The 12,378-nt window shown below is 37.2% G+C and overlaps 1 protein-coding gene across 1 annotated transcript; it reads right to left on the bottom strand.

The window, feature by feature from the left end:
• Positions 1-2,470: 2,470 nt before the first annotated feature.
• sdc4 (syndecan 4) lies at positions 2,471-12,114 on the bottom strand. The gene is made up of 4 exons (XM_053498589.1): positions 11,898-12,114; positions 4,705-4,905; positions 4,383-4,551; positions 2,471-4,147 (listed from the first exon to the last, which is right to left on the bottom strand). Exons 1-4 carry the CDS (start codon positions 11,952-11,954, stop codon positions 3,996-3,998), a joined length of 579 nt encoding a protein of 192 aa, XP_053354564.1. The 5' UTR covers positions 11,955-12,114; the 3' UTR covers positions 2,471-3,995.
• Positions 12,115-12,378: the final 264 nt, after the last annotated feature.

The following is a 12,378-nucleotide window of genomic DNA, read 5'->3' as shown; positions in this document are numbered from 1 at the left end:
GGAAGAAAAAAGTCCATAGGCGTCATAACCTTTCATAACGTGATGACTTGTCAATTCCGTTCATTCCTGTAGTCATAATGCCACATAATGTAGACAGGACAAGTTATATCTGAATTTATAAAAAAAAAATTGAGAAAAACACAAAAGAATGGTAAGCTTTTCCAGAATAAACATTCCCTCAAATAAAAAACCATTTTAAGCACCGATTTCACTAGGGTTTATTTTTAATCAAACTTGATGCAGGTGCATTTAGGATGAATTATTTTAATTGCACCTTTTGAAATCTGACTTTTTGTTAGAACATTTGGCTTCTAGCATACATCTTATGACCTCTGTGCCATAGGGATTTACTGAGTGAACTATGACCTGGTCAACTCCTGCTGGATAACATGCCTTTAACATAGCATAAATTAATGAATCATGACATACATTTTTTTTTCATCCATCCATGACTTAATATGCTGGACCATGTGCCTGATGTGTTCTTGGTGACATGAGTGGGCAGGTATTATACCCTTGTCACAACAGATATTGAGGCCTAAAGCAAGTGCACACTTTAAGTGTGTTGCACAATGTTTAATAATGAGAATAAGGGGCCATAGGTGTGCTAGTGCATCTGTACCCAGAGTGGCATTGTGGTCTGTGATGGAGAATGATAGAGGACAGTGGGCATTCTTTCTGGATAAAAAGAGATCCACTACTGCCCTGCCGAAGCGCTCCAAAATTTGAGCCATTTCCACAGGCGCAACCATCACAAGCGAACCATCCATTCCCCCCACTATGTTGATCACAGATGTGAAACACTGTGGCGTAGTATTCAATTGCAGCTGGTGGCCCATCAGGATGATGTTCTCCCCCTATGACAAGACACCACTTGGGGACGTGAACAACCAGCTACCTCACCTGACACACTGACAGACTTGAGAAAAGCCTTATAGTAGCCACTGGTTTCTTGGGGGGATTTTCCTTGGGATTTATTTATTTTTTCATTTGGGATTTATTTATGGTTACTGAGTCTTTCTTTAGGCTTGGTGGGGGCCTGTGCTCCAGGCCGACTGGTGTAAGGGTTGCCTGGGAGGTTCCTGTTTTACCAGACAGAAGCCTGGGCTAGCAGATGGTGGAAGTCTCTTGAAAGGTGGCCATAGGCTGGTCATTTTCTGAGCCAAAGGCTGTTTGGGCTTCATCTCTCATCCCGGAATAATGTCACTGACATCAGTGAGCAGTGAGTCCTGACCTCAGTGAGCAGTGCACATAACAGGCTTCGATAAGTCTAAATCATTGTAACAGCGTTTAGTGTATGGCAGGTGCCAGCTTGAGTGGTAACTTTTTCAAATTATGCAGAGGAAAAGCCTGCAGAGGGCCCAGATACCCCATGGTTTTGTAAGGGTGCCAGATAAGCCAACAAGGATGGCTCCATTGGCGAAGGGTTAACCAGCCGTGTTTTTTCAGTTCCATCCAACTACAAATATCTTCCATAACTGAGTACTGTGACAAGGGTAAACAGCGGTTGGGGCTCCACACAATCTATCTGGTCTGCCCAGCTAAGTGCAGGGACTTCTGCCGGGAGGTCCTCGACCATGGCTTTTCCCAATACTCTCTTTTAAAACATGACCCACCATTCTAGGGTTGAACGCTGGAACTGGTGACACAACATGATAAAACCCATGACTTGTTCTCAGCTAGTGCTCTGCTTGCATGGAGAATTCCCAGGTAGATGAAGCATGCTTCATGCTGGTTCTTTTCATGCAAAGAAAAGCTGCATTCCTGAAGACAGCGGCGAATGGCAGTTGCCTTCTTTCCCATGTTAGTGTAAATACTCAATGTGTTTAGCACTATTACCGCAACACAAGATATCCAACTTAAAATGTGACTAGTTAGATCACAAAACAATGGACTTAAAATCAGGGCTCCATCAGTAGACAACTTATTAAATTTCTTGATTAAATAAAAACTATTGTTAAAAAAATTATTGTATCCTATTAATAACATGTCATCCCCGATAAGAATGATAATAAATATATAAATCCCTTTTCCTTTTTTTTCCACGCTCCAGCGAGGCTCAATGACTGGTGATAAATTTTTCATTCCCCTGTTCGGTGAAGTGTCTTTGTTCACTTGTTCCCATACACCATTCACAGTTCCCTATACTATTCACAGTTCCCTTTGATCTGAGCAGTTTCGATCCCTGTGGTTTGGAATCGCACTTACCATGGCTGAATACACTGTGCAGTATTCTTTGCAGGTACTTTGGCCATACAATTAACTAGTAGCAGCTAGCAAACGCTACAGAATAGGATGTTCCTAGTGAGGAGAACTAGGAATAGAGTATCAGAACTAAGAGGCAACTGTGGTAAATGGGTGGAGCTGCACTCATGTTACCACAGATTTGCCTAGCAAAAATATCTTAGATACTTAATCTAAAACTTGAAACCCAATAGGTAATGAAAGGTAAATGAAATAACACGGAAACTTCTGTAATGTGCACAAAAATAGCTTTATTTCTGATAAGATTAGAACCTGCATACCGAAACCAACAATCCACTGATTTCTTGATGCTTTCACATCATGATTTTGAGGGGGAAAAAAAAAAACATTTAAAAATAATAAAAAAGCAGCAAATTTTCTTATATTCACCCCATGCAAATAACATGGATTATTTATTCACCTTAGAACTAGTATGTGTATCCTTCTACAAAATATAAATAGATATCACTTAAAAAAGGTCTAGAAGTAATAAAAACTCTTACAATATAAAAATGCTTCAAAACTCTTCCAAAAAACTTCCACTAGTGTATAGATTTCTCTTTTCTAAATTTCTAAATCACATGTACAGCTTATTCGAGGAAAAAAACCCAACCTGAAGGAAGGCAATAAAATAGTCTATTCAAAATTTAAATTAACATAATAATAATAATAATAATAATAATAATAATAATAATAAAAGAAGTATTCTATGAAACACTGAAAAGAGAGGAAAAAGTGAACTATAAAAACACTGAGAAACAAAAGTTAGTATAAGCATTGGTCACCAATTTTAGAATAAAAATTTCACTGGTAAAAAAAAGCACTATAAAAACAATAAAGAGACACTCACTCCATCTTTAATATGCATACTCAATACCGGGACAAACCAAGAAGAGTTATTTTGGCATTTAAATATTTGGTAATTGGATAGTTAGCCAAAAATGGCCACGTACCATGGTGTACATTTTTAACCTACATTATTCAAATGGCTATTTACAGACCCCTAGAAATGAGGGGAAAAAAGTGTTTGCAAAGATCTTTCTACTGCAAATATATGAGTACCTGTCAAATAATAGCAAGAGGAGCAGCTAAACTCAATGACTGGGCTACTTAATTATTTTGGGCTGAAACTTGATCATTTATAATTAATACAATATAGACATATGGAATGTAAAACACCTTATTTGCAGTGTTAAAATTAAGGAGGTCATTTAACAATGATAAACAGCATGTTTTGTTAATTTATATTGCTTTGCACTAAGAATGAACAAAAATTAATCAGCACAGTTTAAAAAAAGAAAAAGCTACAGTAACATTTCACACAGCAGCTTGTAGTTCTGGTAAATGACACAGCTGTGTGAAAATAGTCAGTTTTGACAGTTTCAAAGTTTTGTACAGACTTTGAATCCATATTGTTTACCTGCAAAGGGTCCCATTTGCAACTTTTAGTGTTACTAATCAGGGAAGTTAAGAAAAGGAACGCAATGACTGTTTACTTTAAGCAAAACAATGGAAAAACAGACAGAAAAAGTAGAATGTCAGGACTTATACAGTGCAGGTTGCAACTGAGCATCTTCTCTCCTGATAAATTTAATTCAGCTATACAGTCAGAGTAATCATGGTTTCATTTGAGATGCTAGTTTGAGGTTTCTCTGCTTGGACAGAGAATTGAAGCCTGGCTGTACACCAGAGGCACTGGGTGAGTTGAAAGTCCAAAGTTCGTATTTGAGTTAGTTCAAGAACTTTTGTGTTCATGCAAAGATCTCGGTGGTGGGAGCTTTCTTGTAAATGGGTTTCTTGCCCAAATCATAGCTGCCTTCATCTTTTTTCTTCATGCGGTAGATGAGGAGGAGGATGAGAAGCACAGCAAAAAGCAACCCAACAGCACCACCAGCAATGACAGCTAAAAGTAGATGAAATATATTTTTTAGAAATAATAAAATTGACATTGACTATTTTGACTATTTATTTTTATTTTTAAATAATACTTAAAGCAAATTGTGTACTGAAAACTTGTGGCTACTAGTTTATTAATGGCAGCATATTTTAGCAATACATGAGCTAGGTAAAGATTTTCATTTGGGTACACCAGGCCAGCTTTCCATTTTTCATGTTTAATTATGATCAATTTATCTTACCGGCCAGCACTTCTGTCTTGTTAAAGATGTTCTGTTCTCCTGCATGTGACAACTGGACACTGGGAGGGTGACCAACTTCATTCTGTCTCACCAGCTTGATGTCATTAGCTGTTGGCTGCGGCTGAACTGGAGGCTCCATGTCTGGGATGTGGTTATCACCATCTTCAGTCTAAAAGGCACATGAAAAAATATCATGCTATTATTATATCATACTAGTATTTCTGTCTATCATTTTGTTTTATTTAAACTTTCTTAACGATTCAATTTAATTCAATACTTGTATATACCAATAGTTATATACTGTATGTGAATATTCACCCACCCTGATTATATCTAGGTCTTCATCAACTAATGATGTGTCATCACCAGAGCCTGATATGTCATCCAAGTCTGGGTAATTGTCATCATCCTCATCATCAACTGTTGTGCTGTCCTCATTAGGAAAAATGAAATCACCAGATGAATCCATGTCATCGTTTGATTGCCCAGCCTTTGGAGGCATCCATGTTTCTGTCTCCCTTACCTGCAAGGACATACACATATTGTTGATAATATTAATATACAGTGAGCAAATATGCTTTGAATGTATACTGAACAGATATAAATACTCCATGTATATTGTATTGCATTTTGTTTCTTAAAATTTTGTCTGATAGAACCATAACCTTGATGACACCAACAGAAGGGGTTGAAAATGGCACTAATCTATATGATTCAACTTATACCATTATCTCACATTATATATGTTTTTTGAGAAAACATTGAGACCTTAAAGACACTTTAACATATTTTTTTCAAAAGGACTTGAACAAGAACTTGGCATGTTGCTTTCACAATTTCGTCATTCATGATTAAAATGCAACCAAAGCCATTGCCTGAGAAGTTTGAGTGATCAGATCCAAATATGTTTTGTATGTTTTATATACAGAATATGTCAAGATGCATGAAACGGGTCTAAATAGGGTCCCCTTTACAAGTACACATTTGACTTTGTGCTAACTTTATATATTTTTTTCAAAAGTAACATTGCTGTTGCCACCTCTGTCATTTCAAATTAGGCACTGTAGTTTAATCCACTAATTACATTAGTGGAGCTAAAGCCTTAAGGATCACAATCAACTAAACAGTGTTTCCATTAAGTACACCAACAAATTAAACACTTTCAGGTGGATAATTAGTTCAGCTCCTTTTTGACCCAGCTATATTTTTGTACGACACAATTCCACAAGTTTTAATTCTCAGATTGTAGAACAAGGAACGGAATCTACGGAATGCCATAGTTCCAGTTTCAGACAGGTAACCAATTAATTTCTCATGTTGCAATGACTATAAAAGCCTTAGTGAATACCAGCCACATATAAGACATTAGAAGGTGTATGAGATTGGGTGTCACATTCAACACAACCCAAAAGGCTAATACATTAGCAAGCAAATAAGATGTTCTATGTTTTTAGTAAATCACATCATTAATTCACTCTGCACAGTGTTATAATGATAAATGATATACTACATATTATATTACAGATCAGCCACAACCTTAATGCCACCATCAGGTGGATTGACTAACATTTATTATCAATCATCAGTAAACTGTTGATGAAATCATGCACAACCATCTATTTCTGTGGGGACTAATGGCCAGCCCCTCCAGACAGATTCCACATAAAAAGCCAGAGTAGCACAAATTACTGAAAATAAGTCAATGCTGGCCATAATAGAAGGGTATTAGAACACCTAGTGCACTATACCCTGCTACATAAGGGAGCAAAGAGTTCATGGTTGTTGATCCAGCCTCTGAATTCCTAGATTTCCGAGCAATTATGGAATATGTAGGACAAACCAGCCTGATCCATCGAAACCCCAACCAAACAACCAACAGCACCCAAAGGAACTGCCACCAACATCCTACTGCCAGCACACCTCTTTAGCAACTTGTGGAGTCATGCCCCACGGAGCCAGAGCTGCCCACATGGCACAAGAGGAACTTACAAAGTATTGGGCTTAAAGTTCTGTTTTAATGCTACGGTTTATCTATGTATATTAGCCAGTATATCGGTCTAATCACTTGGTAAAAATAACAACCATGTGTAAACCAGCACAGCCACACCTTTTTCAATAATACCAGCATCCCCTGGGAAGATTCACTGAATTAGGGTAACTTGTGTATATGTGTAACTAGCTCCATTAGCAGGTGACTACATTTTTATATGCTGCTGTGATACACTTAACTTATTACTCCACAATACTACTTGTTTAAGCCTGTTTACTGTTTGCGTTTAGAGTTAGCAAACATAGGTAAAGTTACACCTACAGTTCTAGACAGAGGCAAGAGTATTTTTATCCCCTTAGTGATAACCATAACATTACAAAACAGTGACTGTCACACGACTGAAGTTGTATACTGTAAACACACAATCCAAATTCACTAAATTTACCCCATTTTCAACTATTCTACATTCAGGCAGGATGTTTCTCCCATGTTTCCCAGTCAATATACAGTGTGTAAAAAAAAAATTTAGTCAGCCACTAATTGTGCAAGTTCTCCCACTTAAAAAAATTAGAGAGGCCTGTAATTTTCATTATAGGTATACTTCACTTATAAGAAAAAAAATCCAGAAAATCACATTGTAGGATTTTTAAAAGAATTTATTTGCAGATTACGGTGGAAAATAAGTATTTGGTCAATGGCAAAATTTCATCTCAATACTTTTGTCATTTCAATACCCTTTGTTGGCAGTGACAGAGGTCAAACGTTTTCTGTAAGTCTTCACAAGGTTTTCACACACTGTTTCAGGTGTCTTTTGACAGCTCTTTGGTCTTGGCCATAGTGAAGTTTAAAGTGTGACTCCAAAGTGTGTCCAGAACCTCAAACAGTCACACTCCAAACTCCACTAACAAAACTGTAGACCTGCACCAGGCTGGGAAGACTGAATCTGCAGTAGGTAAGCAGCTTGGTGTTAAGTAATCAACTGTGGGAGCAATTAATAAAAAATGGAAGACATACAAGACAACTAATAATCTCCCTCGATCTGGGGCTCCACGCAAGATCTCACCCCGTGGGGTCAAAAAGATCACAAGAACAGTAAGCAAAACTCCCAGAACCACACGGGGGGACCTACTGAATGACCTGCAGGGAGCTGGGATCAAAGTAACAAAGGCTACCATCAGTAACACACTGCGCCGCCAGGGACTCAAATCCTGCAGTGCCAGACGTGTCACCCTGCTTAAGCCAGTACATGTCCAGGCCCGTCTGAAGTTCACTAGAGAGCATTTGGATGATCCAGAAGGGGATTGGGAGAATGTCATATGGTCAGATGAAACAAAAATAGAACTTCGTGTTTGGAGAAGTAAGAATGCTGAGTTGCATTCAAAGAACACCATACCGACTGGGAAGCATGGGAGTGGAAACATCATGCTTTGGGGCTGTTTTTCCGCAAAGGGACCAGGACGACTGATCCGTATAAAGGAAAGAATGAATGGAGCCATGTATCGTGAGATTTTGAGTGAAAACCTCCTTTTATCAGCAAGGGCAGTGAAGATGAAACATGTGTTTCTTTCAGCATGACAATGATCCAGAACACACCGCCCGGGCAACGAAGGAGTGGCTTCGTAAGAAGCATTTCAAAGTCCTGGAGTGGCCTAGCCAGTCTCCAGATCTCAAGCCCATAGAAAATCTTCGGAGGGAGCTGTCAAAAGGGCAAAGTCTGTGTTGCCCAGCACCGCAAAACATCACTGCTCTAGAGGAGATCTGCATAAAGGAATGGGCCAAAATACCAGCAACAGTGTGAAAACCTTGTGAAGACTTACAGAAAACGTTTAAACTCTGTCATTGCCAACAAAGGGTATATAACAAAGTATTGAGATGAAATTTTGTCATTGACCAAATACTTATTTTCCACCATAATTTGCAAATAAATTCTTTAAAAATCCTACAATGTGATTTTCCAGATTTTTTTTCTTATTATTTTGTCTCTCATAGTTGGGGTATACCTATGGTGAAAATTACAGGCATCTCTCCTCTTTTAATGTGAGAGAACTTGCACAATTGGTGGCTGACTAAATACATTTTTTCCCCACAGTAACAAAGCAAATTATTTACATTTAATTAAATTTAAATTTAAGAACACACTCAGGGTACTAAATGATTTTATAAGCTATAGGGAACTTCCCTTTACCAGTGAAATTACTGCAATGGCTGATACAAAAGGCCAGACCCATTCCAGGAACTCAGGACCATGCAAATATTACATGAAACTGAAATCAGCTCTGTGCGCTCCTTTAAAAGAAGTATACAGCCAAGAGAGACACACGACATAAACCAGTTGTGTAAGAACCCTTAAAAACTCCCTTGCCTTATAGAAACTGCATAGCCAGAAACCCACACCAGCCTAAGCACTCCTAAGCAGAGGAAGAAAAAAAACTACTACATAACAGTTGCTCAGAAATTCTAAGAAACACACTGGTTCAAAGTTGAAGAAATAACCCACAAGAACCAATGTCTATGAAGACACTTACAACTTACATGAAAGAGAAAAAAAACCCACTCATACCTCCTGCTGAGGAAAGTACCCAAGATGTAATTATTACAGTAAAGCAAAACAAAATCCCTGACAGTCTGACAGTTAAAGGAAGTATTTGAGAAAGATTGTAGAAAACAACTGCCAACCATGAAATCAGGAATGATTTTACCCTCTGTTGGTAATACATCACTTGAATTTATGATAATCCCATCTCAGGTATTAATGTTCCATAATAGTATACATATTTTATGTATTAATTACACACACACTTAAACCCTCTTATACACTGTACAAGCATTCCAACCTCAAAGCAGCTATTTATACTATTCTTCTATTTGTGCTACACAGATCCTGTACAATGCCAAGATAAAAAACGCCCCATTATACTACAAAGGATACAGGGCATTTTCACATAACTCTTTAGGCCCCTACTGAAAATCATAGTGATTTATTCAGCGTTTTTAACTTTGCTAGCTAATTTAGCTAAAACAAAATCATGAAATGTAGTATGGGGTATTTTATTTTATACTTTGTGTGTATTTTATTTTGCACAAAGTACTTGCACAAAGAAAAGCATGACTTGAAAGCAACACTGGTTTGTGGCAGTCACTGAGGTATGCCTTTTTCAAATATTCTTAGTATTCACCAATTTACTCATTTAAATAGTAGAAATAGAAAAGCAAATTCTTTGGATTTAGGTCACAATATCAAATTGGCTACAGTACAATACCAATTTGGTTAAGGGTCATTTTGTTTTCTGATTTTTGTTACAACATACACTCCTCGCTTTTTAGAAATATTTACAAGCTTGTATACAGCTCTATAGAAGCTTATATAACTTAAACATTATACAAGCTAATTAAAGGTTGCGCACATGCACAAAGGATGTGTGGTGGTACACAAATTATGTATATTTATAATTTAGAGTTTTATACTTCCTGACTAGCAGCACAAAAAAAACCCACTCTCAGCATGCCAACATTCCATTGAGCAAAGGGCTTTTATAGGCCAGTGAACAGCAATGCAGGAGGCAGTATTGCATCTTGTTGAAAGTATTTATCAAGTTCACTGCTTAGGCATTTGCGGGAGTTTACATTCTTGCGAAATGTATTGTTTATAATATTTTTTTTTTTAATGACTCAAATGTGACTTGAACATTGTCATGACCAAAACAAACCACTTCAACTAAATCACGTGGTATGCACATAAAAAGCTTATCTTGTCTCTTCTCTAAAGGGAACTAAAGCTGTTCTTTTTGACCAGGTTCTGAGTGTAGATCTTTTTCAACTAGAATTTCTTCCCCAGGAATGTAACTACACGTAAATGTTGTGTTATTACTAATAACAATAGTCACGCTCAGTTCTGTCTACTGCTTACCAGTCAGTACATTACTGTCACTCAAAGGAAATATCACTACTTTGAATGGGTTTAAAAATTTCCCCTGAGACAATAGTATTGTTGAAAATCATGAAATCAGCTTTAAAAATAAACAAACAAAAAAATAGGTTATTTGGTACAAAAAATATTCACTAAATTTTAACTCCTAAATTGGATTTTGCACTACAACTCAATGACATTTTATAAATGTGAATCTGCTAGATTGATGGAAAGGACCACACAGAAAGAATATATTGTTTATATAAGTACTGCATATTTAACTCCAAAAACTTATATTTACATTTTATCTCATCACTTTGATTACAAATCTGCAGGCAGCCAAAAGAGAGAGAGATATGATCTTTACTCAAATGAACACAATGCCTGAGTTTAAGCCCTTCTCTTGCCTTGTGACTGGAGGAAGAGTGAAAAACAAAAGAGGTGGACCATTTAAGTCCACCCAAGTGTGTGAATGCCCAAAAGAAGGCTGGTCTAGGGCAGTAGGGTCAAATTCCACAGAAAATGTTGTAAGAGAAGGAGGAGGGGGAAATGAAAAGGAATATGTAATGCTTCTGCATGGTGCTAGGTTTTATAGAACTAAAGGTTATAATTTATTATAAGACGGTATCTCAATGCATGATCAATTATCAGCAATTGGATACTTTGGTCAAGCTGTGTATTAAAATTGCTTTGCCAAAAAAAGCTCATAAAAGAACCTTTAATTCATGAAGTTTGCAATATTACAAGAGCGCACATGGAAAGTTCCTTGCTCGGGACATTTGCATTTTGCCAATGTATGTTTGTGTTAGGGCGGCTGACTGACCACACACACTGAGTAGGACGTCCCTTATTACCATTTCTTTTTCATTTCAGCTTCTGGTCAGTGAACACCTGTACATGTTCAGTTTTTCCAATTGTAAAAAACAAATCATGGCACAAGACATTATGTCATGTCGCACACAGGTGTTTGAACCACAAACTACTAAAACCTATTTTTGACCAGAGCAAAATCTAAATGTAATTAATATAAAAGAGTTTAATCTGAAGCTGAGTCTGGGAGACGAGTACAGTAAGTTTCTACCTTGATATAAAACTTTTAGCTTAAAGAACAGGTAACTCTAAAAACAATGTTTAAAAAGAATGTCAATAACTTTCAGACACTTAATTAAAGAAATGGCTGCAGACATAATAATAATCATAATTACAAGTTTTTTCATGTATTATTTACATTAAACTGCTTGCTATCAATCAAATGATTACTAACACATGTAAATTTCCCACAAGAGCCCGAATCGCTTTATAACATGTGTATTAGCAAACATGGGACAACAGCTGAAGTAGCTAGACTACCTCAGTCTAAACTATGCCATTGTTAGCACAGTTGCTAACTGAAACTGTTCGCGATGTTTTTTGTTAAAGTAATGAGGTCAATAGATTGTACATGGCAAAAACTCTTAGCCCATTCTTACCAACTATAAATAAGGTCAAATGAAAATAGATTTAACGCAATATAAGGACGTTTAGACAAATAGATAGTTGAATGACTATAATAACTTTGATGGTCTGTTAGCCTGAAGTGCTAATGGATATCAGGCTTGACGTCAATTCAGACACTTACCGACTCGGCGAAGGCAGCAGCGGCCAATAAAAACAACGCAAAGGACACTTTCAGCATCTTGGAGTCCAAACGTTTAGAAACAATGTGTATTCCAACAGGACAATACGAGGCTCTTTAAACGTAGCTTTATGATTAGAATCACACCAAACACACGTATTACTAACAGCGTCGCTTTCTTCTGAGTCCTTACAGTCGCACGAGCCCTGGTTCTATAGTTGGCGAGTGAAACTCCGCCCCTAACAGGAAACGCGAGATCAAACTTTCCCCCCGCGCGCTGTTTACGGGAATAAAGAAGTGACGAATACGAAAGAAAGAAGAAAAGCGGAAAACGAAAAGGCAGCAAAAACTATTAAACCTTTAATTATACAAACTACTTCTATACTGTTTAACCAAGTTCAACCACTGAACCGAAATAAATCTAATATATAGCCTGTAAATAAACAAATAATGGTGTGTAAGAAGTACATGGATTACGTGATTC

Source organism: Clarias gariepinus, chromosome 6 (assembly GCF_024256425.1).
Source record: "Clarias gariepinus isolate MV-2021 ecotype Netherlands chromosome 6, CGAR_prim_01v2, whole genome shotgun sequence".
Classification (NCBI taxonomy): Eukaryota; Metazoa; Chordata; class Actinopteri; order Siluriformes; family Clariidae; genus Clarias; species Clarias gariepinus.
This window is presented reverse-complemented; position numbering and strand designations above follow the sequence as displayed.